Source organism: Sorex fumeus, unplaced genomic scaffold (genome assembly GCF_029834395.1).
Source record: "Sorex fumeus unplaced genomic scaffold, SorFum_2.1 ptg000007l, whole genome shotgun sequence".
Lineage (NCBI taxonomy): Eukaryota > Metazoa > Chordata > Mammalia > Eulipotyphla > Soricidae > Sorex > Sorex fumeus.
Window position 1 is genome coordinate 29,185,324 of NW_026606064.1, and position 21,147 is coordinate 29,206,470.

At 37.4% G+C, this 21,147-nt stretch overlaps 1 protein-coding gene across 1 annotated transcript in view; it reads left to right on the forward strand.

The window, feature by feature from the left end:
- Positions 1 to 867: 867 nt before the first annotated feature.
- SLC5A12 (solute carrier family 5 member 12) overlaps positions 868 to 21,147 on the forward strand; it is a 51,341-nt gene continuing 31,061 nt past the window's right edge. The window contains exons 1-4 of the mRNA XM_056138478.1: positions 868 to 1,206; positions 11,197 to 11,262; positions 12,461 to 12,512; positions 13,844 to 13,911. Of these exons, the coding sequence (XP_055994453.1) occupies positions 868 to 1,206; positions 11,197 to 11,262; positions 12,461 to 12,512; positions 13,844 to 13,911 (525 nt within the window). The remainder of the gene's footprint in view (positions 1,207 to 11,196; positions 11,263 to 12,460; positions 12,513 to 13,843; positions 13,912 to 21,147) is intronic.

Here is a 21,147-nt window from a genome sequence, read left to right on the forward strand (position 1 = left end):
GTAATTTTTGTGATTAACAAATTGACTTCCGAGACTTAAAATCCAAAGAGAATAAGCTAACAGTGCTCTACTATAAGCACAAGTAATAGCCAATGAGCCAAAAAAAATTGTTTTTAAATTTTGTTATACTAATCAGGAAAAAGAAAACCAGAAAATTTAAAAAACCTGATTCACAACTGCCTCATCAGATCTTATTATCCTGTGTTCCTTGAAGTTTGGAGAGGTTCAGTAATTTGTCAGAAATACCACAGCTCATGATCGAGCTCCTAAGAGCAAAGGTCTCCTGATTCCTAGTTCTTTGCTTCTCTCCACACTCAGTGTCTTGAGCAACTGAACACACACACTTCCTCAACCCTCAAGCCTACCTCGGAGAAAGACAGCACTAAGGGTTGTGTTTGTGTTCTTCAGATTGCATTTTACTAATTAATAATGCTGAGGTGGTCAACTTGTGTTACGTCTATACTTCTAAATAATGTTTAACCATAGTTAAAAAAAATCTAATAGATAAAAGAGTGAATTATCTGGCAAGTGCATTCTTCCCCAGGTTGACATTCATTTCAGAACATACCTGAACTCTCTATTTGTGGCATATATTTTAGTAGAGGAACAGAGATCCTCAGGTCAGGGTCACGTTTTCAACTGTTGGCACCAACCCTACTGCCAGGTATTTCTTTGAAATCAACTTTTGCGATCTTCCCTGGGTACAATCTGTTTGAAGACATGCACAAGTGCCTCTGATCATCATTTGCTTCGTAGAATCACAATCTCCTCTCTTGGAAAGGTCTTTACTGTACTGGTCTTTATTGGGAGAGTAACATTTCCTTGAGACCTGCTTGAAGGAAACTCTTTGGTATCGTCCTTCCCAGCATGGAGGTGAAGAACTTTTCAGTTTGGGATTATGTTGTTTTTGCAGCCCTTTTTATTATTTCCTCTGGAATTGGAGTGTTTTTTGCTATCAAGGAGAGAAAAAAAGCATCTTCCCGGGAGTTTCTAGTTGGGGGAAGGCAAATGAGCTTTGGCCCTGTGGCACTATCTCTGACAGCCAGTTTCATGTCAGCTGTCACAGTATTGGGAGCCCCTTCTGAGGTCTACCGCTTTGGGGCATCCTTCGTGCTCTTCTTCATTGCCTACACATTTGTTATCATCTGTACGTCAGAGCTCTTTCTCCCTGTGTTCTACAGATCTGGCATCACCAGCACTTATGAGGTAAGACAACCACACCCTTATGTAATTTGGAAGGTGTTGCATTGCTTTCTTCTTTTAAGACAATTTTTTTTTGCTCTCTCTCAGGACCCCCCCGAAGTCACAGTTCCTTTTTTGTTTTTGTTTTTGAGTTTTAAAACTGTTATTTTTATACTATTTTTTCCTTATGCTTTATAAATCCTGTGGTTTACAAAGTTCATAGTGATTTGTTTGTTTTATAGGCATTCAATATCCCAACACCGATCCCACCACCATTACATTTTCCCTCCACCATTGTCTCCACTTTTCTCAACCACCCCATTAGCCTGCCTTCATAGTAGGTCCTCAGTAATTTATTTTATATTGTTTTTATCAACAATTTGCTAACAGAATAATCAAAACAAATGTTTCCTTAGAAGAAGGTTTGTGAAAATTGTTGTATCTCACCCTGGAGCCATTAAGTAGTTATATAAGAGATTATTAAGATGTTACAGGGTAAGCCTTCGGTGTTTAAATTTTGTGAATCAACATTGGTCGTTTTCTATGTTACATCCCATCCAATCTGGTGTATTACTCTTGATTTATCAGTGTTGTAAAGTTTGAGATGTCATATGGCTGCAATTGTGGCCACACCTCCAGCAAGTGCAAACATTTTTTTTTGTTTCTTTCTTTTTTTTTATTACAGCTGTAGATTTACAATTTTTTGTGCTTGGGTTTCGATTATACAATGATCAGATATCCATCCCTCCACCAGTGCCCATTTTCCACCACCATGGATAACATCCCCCCACCCCCATCCCCCCATCCTCTCCTGCCTCTGTGGCAGGGCAATCCCCTGTGTTCTCTCTCTCCTTTTGGGTGTTGTGGTCTGCAAAAGAGGCATTGAGTGGCAAACATGTTCAGTCCATAGTCTACTTTCGACATGCATCTCCCCTCCTGGGAGGATCCTCCAAACACCCTTTATTTGGTGCTCCCTTCTCTATCTGAACTGCCCTTTCCTCTAGAATACCCGGCTGGTCTCTAAGTTATGGAGTAATCCTCCTGGTGCTGATCTCAGCTATTCTTGGGTATTAATCTCACACTTTGTTACTTTATATCCCCCAGATGAATGCAATCTTTCTTTGTTTATCCCTCTCTTTCTGACTCATTTCGCTTAGCATGATACTTTCCATATTGTACCACTTGTATGTAAATTTCATGACTTCATCTTTTCTAACAGCTACATAGTACTCCATTGTGTAGATGTAACAAAATTTCTTTAACCAGTCATCTGTTCTTGGCATTCAGGTTTCTTCCAGTTTCTGGCTATTGTAAAGAGTGCTGCAATGAACAAACAAGTACAGATGTCACTTCGACTATACATTTTTGCCTCTCTGGGATATATTCCGAGGAGTGGTATTGCTGGGTCAAATGGGAGCTCAATTTCTAATTTTTTGAGAATCGTCCATACTGTTTTCCAGAAGGGCTGAACCAGTCGACATTCCCACCAACAGTGAAGGAGTGTCCCTTTCTCGCCACATCCACGCCAGCATCGGTTGCTTTTGCTCTTTTGAATGTGGGCCAGTCTCTGAGGTGTGAGATGGTATCTCATTGTGGTTTTGATCTGCATCTCCCTGATGATTAATGATGTAGAGCATTTTCTCATGTGCTTTTTTGCCATTCAGATTTCTTCTTTGAGAAAGTTTCTGTTCATTTCATTGCCCCATTTTTGGATGGGGTTGGATGTTTTCTTCTTGTGGAGTTTAACCAGTATTTTGTATATCCTGGATATCAACCTCTTGTCATATGTGTATTCAGTGAATATCCTTTCCCATTCTGTAGACTGTCTTTGTATTTTGGTCACTGTTTCTTTGGAGGTGCAGAAGCTTCTTAGTTTAAGATAGTCCCATTTATCTATCTCTGTTTTCGCAAGTGCAAACATTTTTAAACATGGATACAGCTAGCTCAGCAGGTAGGGCATTTGTTTTGCATGTGGCAAACCCAGGTTCAATTCCTCTGTCCCTCTCAGAGAGCCCAGCAAGCTATGAAGACTATCCTGCCTGCACGGCAGAGCCTGGCAAGCTACCCGTGGCATATTCAATATGCCAAAAACAGTAACAACAAGTCTCACAATGGAGACATTACTGGTGCCCGCTCATGCAAATCAATGAACAACGGGAGGACAGTGCCATAGTTATTTTGGGGCAGAGCACAGCCTGTGTCATTCATGACTTACTCCTGACTCTGTACTCAAGGATTATTCCTGGAAGGATGGGGAGATGAAATGCAATGCTAGGAATAGAACCCGGGTCAGCTGAGTGCAAAGCAAGTGCTCTACCCGCTGTAATATTGTTCTGACTCTCATACTTGAACAATTTTTTCCTGTTTATCCCATCTATTTAATAACTCATCTTGATTATAACATATAATAATTGAACATAATTCAATTTTTAAGTAAATTTTTCTACAGGGAAAATATGTTAGTAAGGAAAATGTAAGCTGTAAGGCAGACATACCTGCGGAATGAAAGTAATATAGTCAGTCTCACAAGGTGATTTTAGTGTTTAAATAAGAAGCATATAAACACAAAATACAGTGAAATTGTAGGGAGTTATCAGTGAAAGGAAGCTGAAGTTATTATACACATAATTAACATAATTTTTCCTGAAAAATGTGCAGGTAACATGCTGAATATATGTGACTATTGTCCTTAGAGAGGGAAGAAAACAGACACAGATAAAAATCCCAGTAAATATTTTACAGTGAATGAAGAATTCTTAGAAACTATCTTGTCTGTATCCTTTTCATCATATAACTGAGCTTACAATTTTGGCACTCTAAATTTTAGTGGGAAATGATATTGTTTTAAAAATAGAAATATTTGTATGGGAGGCAATTTTTAAATGATACAGAAGTGGGAATGATTCTAACCAAAAAAGGGAGAGTGGCATTTTTCAGAAAAAAAATTGTTTAAAATGGAATTTGCATGTCTAATATTTAAGTAGCATATCACTTTCTCTGAGAAAATGTTTATTTTTCTAACTCAATATCATAAGTTAGGTGATACAAGACATAGCAAAGGAATTCTCTTAACAGATATGTGCTTCTGTTTTTCAGACTGCAGTCAAAATTAATTATTATTCCAGGTTTTAAAAGTTATTTAGAGGGGGTATGATGCCGCCAGCAGGCGAATCTGTATCTGTGAGGCGAGTGCATTAGCAGCCTGATGGTGTCTTCAGACTTTCAGATACCCCCAAATTGCTCCTGTGCCTTTGCCCAGACCTCAAAAACTTGGGGCAAAGTTTACCAAGAAAGTAAAAGGCCAAAAGTTAGATGTATGGGAGACATACATACCCACAAACCACCTCCTACTCAGCTGTATAGTTGGAGACAAGTCTTCTCTAGGTCCTGATCGAACTGCTTAGTGGCCATGATCCCAAAAACTCAGAGACAAATCTCAGAACCCATTGGCTTATGGCAGAGATATATCCGATCCCTGCAATGGGTTATAGTGCTGGGCCACGAAGGGTGGAAAGGGTGTTGTCTCTCTGCCTGCTCCCCCCTGATGGTTTTGTGGCCACTATCTGCCAGAGGTCACTGGATGGTCAGTTGTGGGCCCGCACTGATGAGACACAGGGAACCTCATCGGATGATGGTGGAGCCGGCCTTTCCTCCTCACCCAATGAGACACTGAATCGCTGCCCATGAACTGCCTCTCTGGCTCCTGATCAAGCTGCCATTATCCCAGAGACTCAGAAACAAATCTCAAAACCCAGCAGCTTTCGGCAGAAATTCGTCCGGATCCCACAGTAGGTTACTGTCGCCAGGACACCCCAGTGGGGAAAGGGTGCTGTCCTTCCACCTGCTCCCCCTTGGCGGCTTGATGGCTGCCATCCTCCAGGGGCCATTGGACGGTCAGGTTTGGGCCTACAGTGATGAGACATGTAGGGCCTCACGGGGTGGGGTTGAGGCCAGCCCTACCCCCCCCCCCCCCCCAATGAGACCCTGAGTCACCACCCATGAACGGCCTCTCTTGCTCCTGATCAAGCTGCTTAATGGCCATGATCCCAGAGACTCAGGGGCAAATCTCGTAACCCAGCAGGTTTTGGCAGAAATCCCTCCAGATTTGATTGTTGGAATTTCGGAATTCTAAACTTGTGTGGCCACTACTGTGGCCACGTGACATCATATGTTATTCATAACCGGCAATAGAAAACAAATTGTCCACTGTGACCTTTTTGGCAGATCTGAGTGTTGGGGTAAAATCCTAAATAATAATGGTGGGTCTTTGGTTGAAATAATGAATGTAATCAAAGTAAAGAAAGAGTAAAGTGGAAATAATCTGCCCCACAGGTAGGGGGAGGGTGTGGGATGGGGAGTATACTGGGGGTTTTGTTGGAGGAAAATGGGCACTGGTGAAGGTACGGGTGTTTCATTGTATGACCGAGACTTAAACCCGAAAGCTTTGTAACTGCTCTCATGGCGATTCAATAAATAAAATTATTAAAAAAAGTAAGGTGGAGTTCATGCCCAATTCAATCAGCCTACTCCCTGGCTGAATAGCAATACTCCTACATTAAAAAAATTTTTCTTAGTGGGGGGCAGAGTGATAGTACGGCAGGTAAGGTGCTTGCCTTGCACATGTGTGGGGAGCAGGGATGCATAAAGTTGTGGTTCTGATATGTGGGTATGTGTCAGAAAAAAGGATGTTTTGGGGTCACACCTAGTCTGTGCTCAGGGCTTATTCCAGACGCTCCACTCAGGTATCAATCCTGGTGGGGCTCTGGGGACTATATGGGTTACCAAAGATTAAACTGGGTTGGTAAAGGACAGTTGCTAATTGTCCTTTTGGTGAAGGATAGTTGCTAATTGTCCTTTACATATTAAAATTTTTTAGTACCCTAATGAATAGATTGTCTAAAGGCACAAATTCCAAGATGAATTTTTTTATATTCATGGGAAAATTTGGTTGTCAAAGAAATTGGGCATATTACTGGGGCTTAGGAAAAGGAAGCAAGTACTAGATAACTTGAGGCATGTAAGACACATGTGTACAATAAATAATGTACCATTGCTTAATGATTTTCATGCTTAAAACTTCTTATTTACATAAAATAGAGCTTTATTGCATTAAAATATTTTAATGTAAATTATTATATGCACATTATCAGTTAGTATATTTTTAAAAAATCCAGGTGGAAAAATAGGTTACTGAGGATCTACTGATCAAATTATGGAGGTGTTTTCCTATATGATACTCAGTGCATGCTTAATTAGTGGTTTAGTAAACTGGTCTAGTTACATTATACCAACAATATATAATAGCTTTCAAATTCCTTTTATATGATTTTTTAGCACATACATAAAAATGTTAAGATAAACTCGGTATCACGGTCCTCCCATTGTTCATCGACTTGCTCGAGCGGGCCCAGTAACATCTCCATCATGAGACTTGTTGTTACTGTGTTTGGCATATCAAGTACGTCACGGGTAGCTTGCCAGGCTCTGCCCTATGGGAGAGATACTCTCAGTAGCTTGCCCGACTCTCCAAGAGGGGTGGAGGAATCGAACTCGTGTCGGCCATGTTGGCTGCGTACAAGGCAAACGCCCTACCACTGTGCTATCACTCCAGCCAAAATTAGTTTTAAAAATATTTACCTATTCTGCCTTTTACATATTAAAAAATTTTAGCACCCTAATTAGTACAAATTGTCTGAGCACAGACATATTATGAAGATGAACTCTTATTTTATCAAATGTATGTAATGCATAAAGGTTGAAAGTCATAGATATTCCTTTCAAGGACTTTTTAAGTACTAAGGATTGAAAAAGATGGTGCCTCTTTCTTTATTCCTTGAATCTGCACTGACTCTGTGACTTGCTTCAACCAATATAAATTGGCAGATGAGATGTGTGAACCTCACATAGCTTGTAGCTTCTTACTTTGCCCTTTGGGAATGCATCCCTCAATGCTCTGCCATAAAGGTAATTTAGCAGGTCTGGCTTCTGGAATATTTGTGGATACCTAAAATAATGGAGTCTTCCAGCCAATAGCAAATGCCTATCATCAGAAAGGTATATGCGTGAGGGTATCTCTGGACTTTCAAGTTAATAGCAGCCACATAGAGTCATGGGGACACAAGTAGAGAACTCAATCCTCAAATTTATGAAAATTAATGAATTATTGACTTTTTTTTCTTTTTGGGCCACACACAGCAATGTACAGGGGTCATTCCTGGACCATGCACTCAGGAACCAATCCCAGTAGTGCTTGGGAGACCACATGGGATGCTGGGAATAGAACCTGGGTCAGCCGTGTGCAAGGCAGTCGCCCTAACCGCTGTGCTTTCGCTCCAGCCCAATCCTTGACTTTAAGTAAATGTATTTTGGGATAAGTATTATATGACAGTTGCCAACTGATTTAAGAACTTTCATATGCAGAGAATTTTCCAGTCTAAGATACATCATCTGCACTGTTTTATCATAATCCTGTCCCATGTATTTTCGTTATCTCTACTTGAATGTTAGTTATTAGTCACTTAATATTTTCTACTTATTATTTCCTTCTTTGTCTTTTCATTCACTAAAGAATCCAGTTTGTTATTTAATCTTATAACAGATAATAGTTCATAAATTGAAGTTTACCTGATTTTCTTTATATTGTACTTCTTAACCAAGATGAATTCTACATTATTTACTTTTCTTTAATACAATTTTTATAATATTTTCATGGAAAGAATGCCCTAGTTAATGCTTTATGATTTTGATTACAAAAATATTGATATCATACTTTTTTGCAAATTATTTTGATTCATTTTCCTTTAAGTTGCATTTGTCACATTGTTGAATTATATCTAAATTTGAAAAATTATATGTATAACAATTTGATCTTTAGTTTTGAATAGTAAAAGATATTATAATTTTGTAAATTAATATTTGAAAAATGTAGTGGAATCTGAATCAATGTTTCCAAGGCCTTTTAGATAATTTTAAGAATTTTCTTTTACTCTAGGTGAGATCATTTCAGTGTTTGGGCAGAATAGAAGCATGCTATGATTTATATTTGGAGAGTATTTCTCTAGATTTATATTGAGCATGATTATAGTTTTTTGACTGCAAGGTGTCCAGAAAGAAGGATATTGCTGTTATCAAGGCAAAAGATGATGGCATTAGAGTTAGAGGGGAGATGAAACAAATGGGTATGTTTTGAGAATGCTTGGGAACTAGTTTACTTTAATAATTCAATGTTTTGACACAAGAAAGGAGTAGTGGTTGGACCCATATCATTTGGATTTGAACCTAAATAAGAAGTAGTATTTGAAAAATATAGTGGAGTAATATTTGAAAAATATAGTGGAGTCTGAATCAATGTTTCCAAGGCCTTTTAGATAATTTTTTACTATTTCCTGAAATAAAAATAAATGTGTTTAAAGAAGGTTTTAGCATTTGAAAATAATACATTTAGGTGGAAATGTTACCTGTGGTGTCCTTAAGGCAGACATGAAACATAAAAGCTTTCTGTAGGACTTCTATTTATATTTTGACTGGGGTAGTAACTAAACACATCAAAGATGTCCATTAAACGAGTCAGTGAATACATTGAAATCATAGTTCAATGTGTTTCTTTAGATAAGACTTATGGAGTTGGCATATTCCTTTTTACTTCCTGGATGAGAAACCAGAGATTTAGATGACATACTGAGATAATGGCAAAAACTCAGTTACAGGAATTTAATTGCTGAGCCAGTTATTTTTTACTTTTCACAAATTTTTCTCAACACTTTCTCTCTAGTTTGACTTAACTTACTGAATTTAATGGAACTAACTGAAGAGTTAGAAACAACAAACCTTTTCCAGATTTCTGTCAGTTTCTTTACTGTTTTATTCAGTTTTATTTATTTTATGTGCCACCCAATCTGAAACACAATGCCTCATATTTTTGGGTATTATTAAATTTCTTGCTTCTTTTATCTTTTTTTTTTTAAATTTGGGCCATACAAAGTGGTTCTCAGGCTTACTCTTGGCCTGTGCTCTTGGCAGACTGATGTGACTATATAAAGTGCAGGGATCAAGCCTGAAAAAGCTGTATGCACAGCAAGTGCCCTACCCACTATACTATGCTCTGGCCCTCTAATATCAATTTTCACATCAGTTATCCACTTCTGTTTGGCATGTCATCTTAAATTAAATTTGTTATTTTATATGTTGTCAGTTATATAAATCAATTATTTGACTTGGACTCAATTTGTATGCAAGAAAGGTTATTCTCCTATTGGTCTAACTTTGGGCCATCTATGTATTTACCATAAATTAGTAAATTGACTAGAAGATTTCAGTTATAAGGAAACTGAGATAAGAGAATTTAACCTCACTATTTTTTTTTAATTTTTATTAATGAAACACCATGAGGTACAGTTGTAGACTTACAATTTTTTTGTGCTTGGGTTTCAGTCATACAGTGATCGAGTACCCATTCCTCCACCAGTGCCCATTCTCCACCACCACTGATCCCAGTATCCCTTTCACCCCCCAAACTCCCCCATCCCACCCTGCCTCTGTGGCAGGGCATTTCCTTTTGTTCTCTCCTTTTGCTGTGGTGTGGTTTGCAAAAGAGGCATTGAATGGAAATCATGTTCGGTCTATGGTCTACTTTCAGCAGGCATCTCCCATCCTGGACAGATCCTCTCAACACCTTTTACTTGGTGCTCCTGTCTCTATCTGAGCTGCCCTTTTCCCCAGCATGTGTGGCTGGCCTCTAAGCCATGGAGCGAAACTCCTGGTACTTATCTCGACTATTCTTGGGTGTTAGTCTCCTGTTTTGTTACTTTATATTCAACAATGAATGCAATCTTTCTATGTCTGTCCCTCTCTTTATGACTCATTTCACTTGGCATGATACTTCCCATGTAGTACCACTTGTATGTAAATTTCATGACTTCATCTTTTCTAACAGCTGCATAGTATTCCATTGTGTAGATGTACCAAAGTTTCTTTAACCAATCATCTGTTCTTACTAAACTTGTTATTATTTCCCACTAGATTAAACTGGATTCTGTATGTGATGGGAAAAGAAGTCTTATCCGAAAGGGAAGAGATCTCATACTTATTTTAAAAACACATGGCCTTAAGTTGTCTTCCTTAAGAAGCAAATCCTGAGACAAATGGTTAAATGCAAAACATTTTAATGGGGGATAATTCCATCAAGGATTTGTGATTAAGCAACAAATACACTGTGAAAGAAAAGGAAGTTAGTAAAAGGTGTACTTTTAAGAAAATTTTTGGTCATGAGCAACTGAGTTTCAATCTGCCTGGTTTGGGATCGTGAATTTGGGTTCTGCCTGATCAGGACTTCTGCCATATGAAGTTCTGGAGACCTGCAAGCACCACTGAATGTGGTACTGTAGAACCCCAGCAATATTAGGGTTACCTGGGTAATTCCTGAGTAGCATATCAGTCTTGGGCCTTTGCATTCAGCTGTCAGTCTGGATGGGCAAGAATCACTCTTGGGCCCCGGGTCTTCTGAGTACCACAAGGAAGGAAGGAAGGAAGGAAGGAAGGAAGGAAGGAAGGAAGGAAGGAAGGAAGGAAGGAAGGAAGGAAGGAAGGAAGGAAGGAAGGAAGGAGGAGAAAGGGACAAAGGGAGGAAGGGATGGAAGGAGGGAGGGAAAATAAAGTAAGAGAAGAAAGGAGAAAAAATAAAGGAAAAGTCAAAAGAAAGGGAAGAAAAAAAGCAAAAGAAAAGAGAAATACTGTAAGAATGCTTTAGTGTATCCAATAAAAAAAAACTTGGCAGAAAATCAATTTTATTTATTAGCCCCATTAATCACCTTTGAACACCATAAGATACTTGAACAAGAACTGAACTTTCTTATATTCTTTTCATTTAAACCATCTATATTTTTTCTGATTGTCTCAATTGTAACATGGTAAAATAACATTATAAATCTAAGCACTAAACTCAGAGGTAATACTTAAAAAAGGAGCAGTTCTCAAGTGACACTCACTCTTGCATATCTTTCTCTCTGTTCTTTCTAGTACTTACAACTCCGATTCAACAAACCAGTTCGCTATGCCGCAACAGTCATCTACATTGTGCAGACGGTAAGGGGTAACAGTGTGGACAGTTTTGTTTATCTCAGGGACAATATATGCAATTCTAGGCAAATATGCTGACTATGAAAAAACTTTGCCCTGCCCCCCAAGGATACATCTTTCAAAACAATATGGTTACTTCAAAAGCTATTTATATTACATAGATCCCAAATATATGTATAAATAATAACACCAAAGGTATACATGTTAAACAAAGGAATAAAATATTTTTCTTAAAATTTGTTTCTCTTCTTTTAACTGTACAAATAGATCTGGGTATGAAATGGTTTCTGGTAATTCATTTGTTTTTTAAATGCTTAACTGAGTTGAACTTCAAATTGCCATTTTTTGAAAATCATTTAAGGCAATCTTCAAAAACCAGTATTTCTGCTTTCCTTTTTTAGATTTATCGTCTACCTCCCGGCCAAACTCTAGGGTGTGTTTATGTCCGATACTTGTATATGGCACAACTGATTTTTTTTTTACTAATAACCAAATACCTTTGGTTAGGAGAAAGTGTTTTATTAATTAAAACGCTGTCCGAAGGATGTAAAAGAAAAAAAAAGATGTAAGAGAAAATTGTAAAACAAGAAAAAATTGTACTTGCCCAGCCCACAATCTCTCAAATCGCTCACACTAACTGGTGAAGTTCTCTTTAAAATGAAATAATTTGTACCCACTTCCACCAGTGCATTGGTTGTAATCCTGTAAGGAAGATTATCTCATTATTTTCAGATCCTTTATTCATAATCTTCCCTGCATAGTACTCTCTACTTATTTTCATCTCCTTATCTAAAATCCATTATTTCAGCACACGGAAAAAAATGTGTTTGTGTCACTGAGATATGACCACAAGGTGAGTGGTTAGAGGATGGGAGGGTGAATCAAAACTTAACTTGAAGCTGATTTTTTGTATATTATATAATTATGCAAAATTAATTATATTTTATAACTATATAAAATATTAAATTTCACAAGAATCCTAAAAGTCCAATTCTCATCTTCCATATAATATCTATAAGTGCCAAACCAGTTATGAGAATCAGTGATATAAAAATTGGAGAAGATTGGAATCAAATGTTTGATGAACTACTTGAAGGAAACATATTTTAAGGGATTTTCTCGGCAGAAATAAGGAAATTTCCATTTGGTTTTATTTTCCATATTACCCTTCTTACTGATAATTTGATTCGTGTTTCTCTACCAGATTCTCTACACAGGAGTGGTTGTGTATGCTCCTGCTCTTGCTCTCAATCAAGGTGAGTTATAAAAACTCTCCTGGGTTCCTTCTACCATTTTTATGTCTAATTTTCACCTTGAGGAATACAATTGGAACATCTTGGTGAGGATATAAAACTGTAGTCAAGTAACTGCAGCTTGCTAAAGAAGTCATAACAAGACTTTGAAAAATAAATGTGAATGGAGTTAGGGAGATAACTCAAAGGGGGAAGCATTTTGCTTCCATGTCTGAGACCCTAAGTTTGATCTGCAATGCATGCTTCCCCTCCCTTCTGCACCTAACACTGCTGGTTCAGCTCTGAATGTCACAATACTGCTGAGTATATTGTATTAACGGGCTCATTGTATTTCTGGGGCCATCCAATGAACCATCTGCATAGTTGACTGAGTATGGCCGGGGCATCCCCCAGTACCTGAGTGTTATTCTATTTAGTGCTCTGTTCGAATCAACACAGCATTGAAAGAAATACCATTTTATTATTTTTCTCACATGTTCCAGTACCCAGTTTGCTTTCTGTTTTATCTTCAAACTACTGAGATAAGAGCAATTTTGGCATTATGTATACACAGTAATTAAAAACTTTATAATATACTGTCATGTCTAAGTGATTTCATAAAATAAATAATTTGAATACAATGAGAAGAGTTGCTTGTAATAAAATCTTTATAATCTATATTTGATATTTTAAGAAGGAAAGAATTCTGGAAACATAAAGGAGAGGAAACCCACAAGAGCCTAAAATTTTATGATATCTATACTACTGAAATTTCATAATATTAAATTTAATCATACTATGTGCTTATGTATTTAGAAATATTATGTGTTAGTAATATGTATTAGTAAATTATATTAGTAAATATTATGTATTAGTAATATATTTCTGCCTACTGCATAGAGTATCTGCTAAGTTTTTTATTTATATATATATATTTTGCAAAATAAAAATGGTTCATAAACACAAAACCAAAGTATTCAGAGTAACTCTTTTTTGAGATATTTGATTTTTTTAAATTTTAAATTCAATTTTTTTAAAAATTGAGGCATATTACTTTATAATAGGAATGAAGTTCTTATCAGAATTACTTTTTAAAGAAAAGAATAGCAACAACAGACCAAATTGTGCAAAGTTTGATGATCCAGAATTAGGAGAGAAAATTTGTCTTCTAACACACAGGAAATTAGTGGACTAGATTAATTTTTGGGATAAATTTGATAAGAAAATTTTATAAAAGAGAGACTGTTACCTGATTTTAATTTTCTTACCAAAACCATTAACAAAATAACTATTCTTTTTCTCATGAAGCTAGTTTCTAAGAAAATTATTTAAATATACATTTTTTTCTTCCATAGTGACCGGGTTTGATCTCTGGGGCTCTGTGTTTGCAACAGGAATTGTTTGCACATTCTACTGCACCCTGGTATGTATCTAGCTGTGGGAAATAATTTTCCACTTTCTTCTAATAGGAATTATGGAAAATCTCCTAAAGGGAAGCTAATGATAGTATAAATTGCTACTTTCACATTGAATAGAAATATGCAGGCATGTCAATCACAGTTTTTTAAGGAAGGTGATATTGTTTTATGAAAAAAAATTTCCAGCTCCCACTAAGTAGGATTTCGACTCAATTCATTCAAGAAGGCCATGATTATGAGAGATGTAGTGAAAAAATAAATGATTGGATTATTCTTTTTATCAGAGGATAGTTCACTGTATGTGATTTATCAGAAAAAAATTTAACAGTGATTCTAAGCCATAGATAGAATAGTTTGTTCTCTACTTGCTGAGAATATAAAAGAATATGCAAGAGTGATCCAAGTTATTTTTTTGCTTGAGGATTCCATAGCTTGCTTTTGTCTTTTGTTTTCAGATATATAACATTTACACATGTTTAGTTTTAAAGAAAGGAACCTGGTTGATGTCAGTAACATATTTATATAAATGCTACAGTTAGCTTCACAAACATTTCATTGAGTATCTAGTATTTGTTATGACTTGCAGTGGAAATGTGTATTTATCTGGGTTATTGGTACCACGTCAGGGAATGACAGCAACTCTTCACAAATATAGCATTGATTTCCAGACTCTTTCTCTATAAAGAAAAAAAAATAAGTTATTGATAAATTATAATAATGCATACCATGCTATGGAATTATATATATTCATAAATGCTCTAAAATATGCATTTATGTATGATGATACCAGAAAAATAAAACTTGTACTTTCCCTTCATTTTTCTCGCCCGCACGGCAGAGCCTGGCAAGCTCCCCGTGACGTATTCGATATGCCAGACATAGTAACAACAAAGTCTCCAATGGAGACGTTACTGGGCTCGCTCGAGCAAATCGATGATCAACGGGAGGGCCCTTCATTTTTATACTAGAAAATTACAACCATTCTAGTGCAATACAATTTTATATTAATTTTCCCCATTGAATTATTATTATTATATCTTTATTCTAAATGTATGCATAGCCTTCTATATAGGTTAAAAATAGGTTCCTGCACTCACACAGCTTAGCTGCGGATAGAAAGATAGGGAGCCAGAGAGATAGTTATGTGAACTGGAGCATTGAGGAGTCCCAGATTCTAGCCTGTTGACTGCATGACCTCTCCAATCACTACTTGGAGAAGCTACTGAGAACGGAGCCAAGAGAACCCCTAAACCACCATGGGTGTGATCTAAAAATTCAAACGAACAAACAAGTTAACAGAAGGAAAGTTAGATACTAAATATAATAGGTTTTTGGAATAGATGACTTAACTTTTAAGATAGTTTTTAGAACCCCAAAGAAATTCTTTCTTCAAGTAAGAAGATAACAAGATCTGTGATAAAACAATTACAATATGAATTATTGAGGTTTGTATTAAATGAGAGTAGATGAGAGGCAGAGTGATAGTACAGAGAAAAAAGCACTTGCCTTATATGCTTCTAACATGGGTTCAATCCTGGGCACCCTCTGTGGTCAATTAGCTTACCAGGAGTGATCTCTTTGCATAGAACCAGGATGAAAACACAGCTGGGTAGAGGCCCAAAACGAAAATAACAAATGATAAGTAGAAAAGATGGATGTGTTTAGCCATTGTTAGCAGGAGTTGGTAATGATAATATTGGTTTGTTGAATGTTGGACCACTAGCCACCTTGAGTAACTGATTCTTAGGCTATCATATTAAGGAGTATTATTAAGGAGAGTTGAATTTCAATGATTAATTTCAGTTATTGCAGGTTGCAAATATATTCTGGAGGAAGAATCCCAGGCAAAAATACAAGTGAGAAAATATTTGACTCTCAAAAACAGCATATGTTACAATTAATGAACAGAGAACAAAGAAAGTATATATGACTAGTCTAGAAATTTTTTGTTTGTTTGTTTTTTGGGTAACACCCAGCTATGAACAGGGGTTACTCCTGGCTCTGCACTCAGGAATTACTTCTGGTGGTGCTGGGGGACCATATGGGATGCTGGGAATCAAACCTGGGTTGGCTACAAGTAAGCAAACGCCCTACCCGTTGCGCTACTGCTCCAGCCCCTGGTCTAGAAAATTTTGGGAATCATTTAAATAAAAGAATCAAAGTGGACTGGTGGAATTAAAACAAAAAAAATTGAAAAAGAGAGCAAGAATAAAGCATAGGTGTAGAAATAGAAAGTAAAATCAAATGTCAGACACAAATTTAGATATTTAATAATTATAATAAATAATATGAATTAATTAATTTTAAAACTCTTAATGTCTTTAGTTTATTTTCCTTTTATTCTGGGCTGGAGCGATAGCACAGCGGGTAGGGCGTTCGCCTTACAAGCAGCCAACATGGCCGACCCGAGTTCGATTCCTCCGCCCCTCTCGGAGAGCCCGGCAAGCTACCGAGAGTATTCGATATGCCAGACACAGTAACCACAAAGTCTCCAATGGAGACGTTACTGGGCCCGCTCGAGCAAATCGACGATCAACGGGAGGGCCTTTACCTTTTTTACCTTTACCTATTCTGATACCTTCTTTGGATTAATCTTAAAATACCTATTTTTATGTCATTTTCCAGTCCTGCTTTTCTTATTCCTTCTCATTGTTTACAAGATAAGTTACTTTAAAAAATGATTTACAAAGTTGCTCATGATGGTTTGTTATAGGCATTCAGTATTCCAACACCAATCCCATTACCACTCTCACCTTTCCTCCACAATTGTCCCTATTTACCGACCACCACTCAAGCCTTCCCTGTAGCAGGCTTGAGTAATGTAAAATAATAAAGTAATGTAATTTATATTGCTTGTTACCACTAGATGACAAATAGAATGATCATAAAATACTTCAGTAAAAAAAATTAGTGAAAATTGCCATATCTCACCATGGAAACATGAAGTCCTGTCTGGAGGTTTACTTAGATGTCATTGCTAATTAAGTTTTCCCTGTCAATGTTTTTTGTTAGTCGAGATTAGTTGGCTTCTATGTCATATTCCCATCCAGTCTGTGTGCTCCTACTCAGATGATGGTACTGTAGAGTTTGGAGATGTTGCTCCAGAATCTTCTGAGTATTTTACTGGGAAGTCCAGCTGGAGGCATGGCATGAGAAATTGTTGTAGCTAATTGATCACTTTTCAGATTTGATATGAGTCTCTGGAACAGGTCTGGTGGATGAGCTTACATTTCAAAGGCAGTGGAATGTTGTTATTACTGCGGGACTCAAGATGAACTTCTTTTGTAGGGGGATTCGGATGGGCACACCCAGGAATGTTCAGGGATTACTCCTGACTCTGAACTCAGGAATTGCTTCTGGTGGAGCTTGGAGTGTCATATGGGATACAAAGGATTGAATCTGGTTTAATCTCATGCAAAACACAAACCTTACTTGATGTACTACTGTTCCGCTCTAGATAAACTTCTTAAGATGGAGTTGAACATATTTAATTTTATCCATCAATCTACTCATCAAATCTGTTCTTATCACCCCTTTGTTCCATCTCTTTTCCTTGGAGCTAGACTATGACTAATGTCTATTATCAAAATGGTCTCTTATTCATCTAACACTTTAATTCATACTGCAGCCTCTATGCCATTAATCTATTTGATGAGTAGAATATCAAAAACAAGAAAGTGGTGGAAGAAATACAAAACATAAGAATTAAATTCTGGTACCCAAGGGTTTGCATCTATTGAGATAAACTCTACCCCCACATAATACAGATGAACTGAAACATGCATGGTAACAGTACAAAATCAAGATTATGGTATAGGGGGTTGTATGTGCACTTATATGTGTGTATTTTGATATATAGGAGAAATTATCTTTATGATTATACTCTTTTTTGATAGAACATTTGATAAAGTGGTGTTTTCTCTTGCCTCACTTTTAGCTGCAAGTCAGTTTTATGTATATCTTCTCATAACCAATGCCAAATAGCCTCTGAGAACAGAGGTCTTTGACATTTGGTCTTCCATCATGTCACTAAAATTTAATGATGAGAGTTGAGTTTAGAAGACTTAATGACATGAAAAGAAATAAAAATACCATTATTTGGGAGGTTGTAGGTAAAAGATTGATTATTTTTTCTTACAGGATTTGAAAGGGACATACAAATACTGTAGGATAACATTGCCACAGGGAGCTTAGTTTTATTGGTTACACCCATCACAGTACTCCCTACTCACTCCCATTCCTCTGTATTTATCTGTAAAATCTTCTCTGTGCACTCCTCCCCAATGAGCTAATCACCTTTTCTCCCTAATCATATTTTCTTAGCTTTTAAGATCAGATTCTTCTATAGTTTACCTTAAAGCAATGTCCTTTCTTTATGGACACAGGAAGACAGTTAATATTATGCTTTGTAACTTGGGAGTTGATTGATTCCGAATAATATTTACTCCTGGGCATCTGCTTTCTTGACTCAGTTGCCCTTAGTTCCTAGCACCCCAATAGCAGGGTCCCAACAAGGAACTGAATGGACCCAGGAAAAGCTATGAGCTACCCTGGCATCGAAATGGGCCAGGCCAAAGTGCCACGATACTCAACTATAAGTTGAGGGCATGATCATGGACAAATGCTGTCATGGTCCAAAAGTAAGTAACACGAGACTAGGACCCTGCTGGGGCTAGGAAGATTAACCTGGCCTGAGGACTGTGGTGCAATCTATATCTATATCTATATCTATATCTATATCTATATCTATATCTATATCTATATCTATATCTATATCTACATCTAATCTCTACATATATATATATATATATATATATATATATAAAATGTGGAATATAAAGTGAGATGTCCTCAGGAAGAACCAAACTGTAAATTTATATCTCTTACTGTGCTCATAGGTTGAGATCGTTTCGGCTCCAAGACCTGCGACGTTTGTGGACAAACTTGCAGGCTATTGAATATAGCCTGCCCACAGGGCAGAGTCTGGCAAACTCCCCGTGGCGCACCAAATATGCCAAATACCAGTAACAATGATGGGTCTCATTCTCCTAAAAAGCCTTGAATATAATCTCAGGGCTAGGATGAAAGAGACGTTACTGAGGCCTGCTCGAGGCAATCGACGTTTAACAGGATGATGAATGAATGAATGAATGAACTGTGCTCATACAGAATGATATTGTTAAAAATATTAGTAGATTAGTAGATTTACTACAACTATTTAAGTGGATTACTAGCTGAGGAAAGAACATACCCTCATTGGGATCCTACCCTTGAGCAGATCTCCTAGTAATGTGGAGTAATCTCTTTAGATGAGATTTTATCCTTAAATTAATCTCCTGTAGATGAGTGGTTTTACCTCTCTTTGTTTATTTGTTAAAGTTCGGCCCACCTTTGTCTCACCACCCTAAGTCATTGCTATATAAACTAAAACTGCAAGCTTGGGCTTGAGGTCAGGCTCCAGAGGGCAGTCAGAGGTGAGAGGGGCTCAGGCTTGAGAGAGAGAAGCAGAAGGGGAGTGAAGATTGAAATAAACTACAATTGATACCGATCAGCCTGACCTTCCTTCCTTCCTTCCTTCGATTGTCCATCGCCATTGACCTCCCCAGGGTGGGGCAAGCGGCCCCAGACTACTGAATGCAGGCGGCAGGAGAGATAGAATGCCACTGGACTTTTGAAAACACACAAAATACAATGTCTTTGGCAGTGAATTTGAAATCTATTTTAAATTGCATTTTAATTTTAATTGCAAAGGAAGTGATGGGACAACCTCGGTTTCTTCTCTTCTGCTCAAGATAAGATGAAGCCTGTCATCTTTTCACAGTTCTTGACACTCTGGAGGAGTAACCGGGGATGATAATTTTATTTTTCCATGTTAAAAATACCAGTCCTTTTATTATCATCGGGCTTATTAATTTTCAAAGCTCATTTTAATATATCACTTCATTTCATCTTTCTCAGTTTGCTCATTCTATCTTCTCCATTCTCCAAAAGGATATTAAACCTGAATTACTCCAGCACTTTCTTTCTCCTTTCTTCTTGCCCATGGGTTCTCAAGTAGAATAGTACAGAATAGTACATTGGGGTGACTTGATGGAACACAGAGAACTTGGATCCCAATTCAAACATTAACTTATTTAAACTTCCTGAGGAATGAATTTGAATCATTGGTATTTTTTATTTGCTTGTTTTTAAGTTCTCCAAGTGGCTCTACAGAGAATACAGATTTGATAATTGCCCTTCTATCCTCTTAACTAATTACTCCACCTGAGTGATCATCTTAGATTCATCTTTCTGAAATGTTGGTTGGCTCACAGTTTGAACCCTAACTTTTAAAACTCCTTTCTAAATTAATGTTCCGAATCTACTGTCTCCTTGTAGTTCTTTTCTTTCTCATTATTTACTGTTTTCGAAAATGATGCAGTACCATTAATTTTGTCCTTAAAAAAATCTTCACTTTTTCTAGTCAGACATTGATGATTATCCTGCTTCCTAATTTCTCATTTTCTTTATTCAATCTATTACATTATGCTGGTTTTATCACCTAAATAGCTTTTAAATACACCAACTTCTTTCTACATCTACTCTATTTCAACTTTTTTCTCATTGATCATCAATGAATGAAATGAAGTTTGCGCTGATAGACCTTTTGCAAAGGATCACACTGGCAATGTTCAGGGGCTACTCTCATACCTGTATTTTATTTTTTTTAATTAATTAATTTATTTTGAATACCCATCCCTCCACCAGTAACCCTTTCCCACCACCATGGATCCCAGTAACCCTCCCATCCCCCATTCCATCCCCATCCCACCCTGCCTCTGTGGCAGGGCATTCCCTTTTGTTCTCTCTTTCCTATTTGGTGTTGTGATTTATAAAAGAGTTAAGCCTGATTTTCAGGGAAAAACGTTGGAGAATTTACTTTCCATTGACCACTTTATATATAAGAAGATGTCGCGTGGCACGGTTTGGAGTAAGAGTCCTGGTTCCTGCATAAGCGAGCTATGCTTGTAGAGGCTCATGGTCACCGGGGTTCCCTCTGGAGGAGGCGGGATGTGGCACCTACCCCATCTGGGACTTCCCGGTGATCTCAGGCTCTCTTCTGGACCAGGAGCATTCTCGGTAGCTGTGGAGGATCCTGCACAGCCTTTCTTCTCTGCGGCTGTAAAGATGGCACTGGAGGGCAGGTTGTGGGCGTGACTTCTGGAGTCAGAGGTTACCTGGGTGCCGGGGCAGTCCCAGCA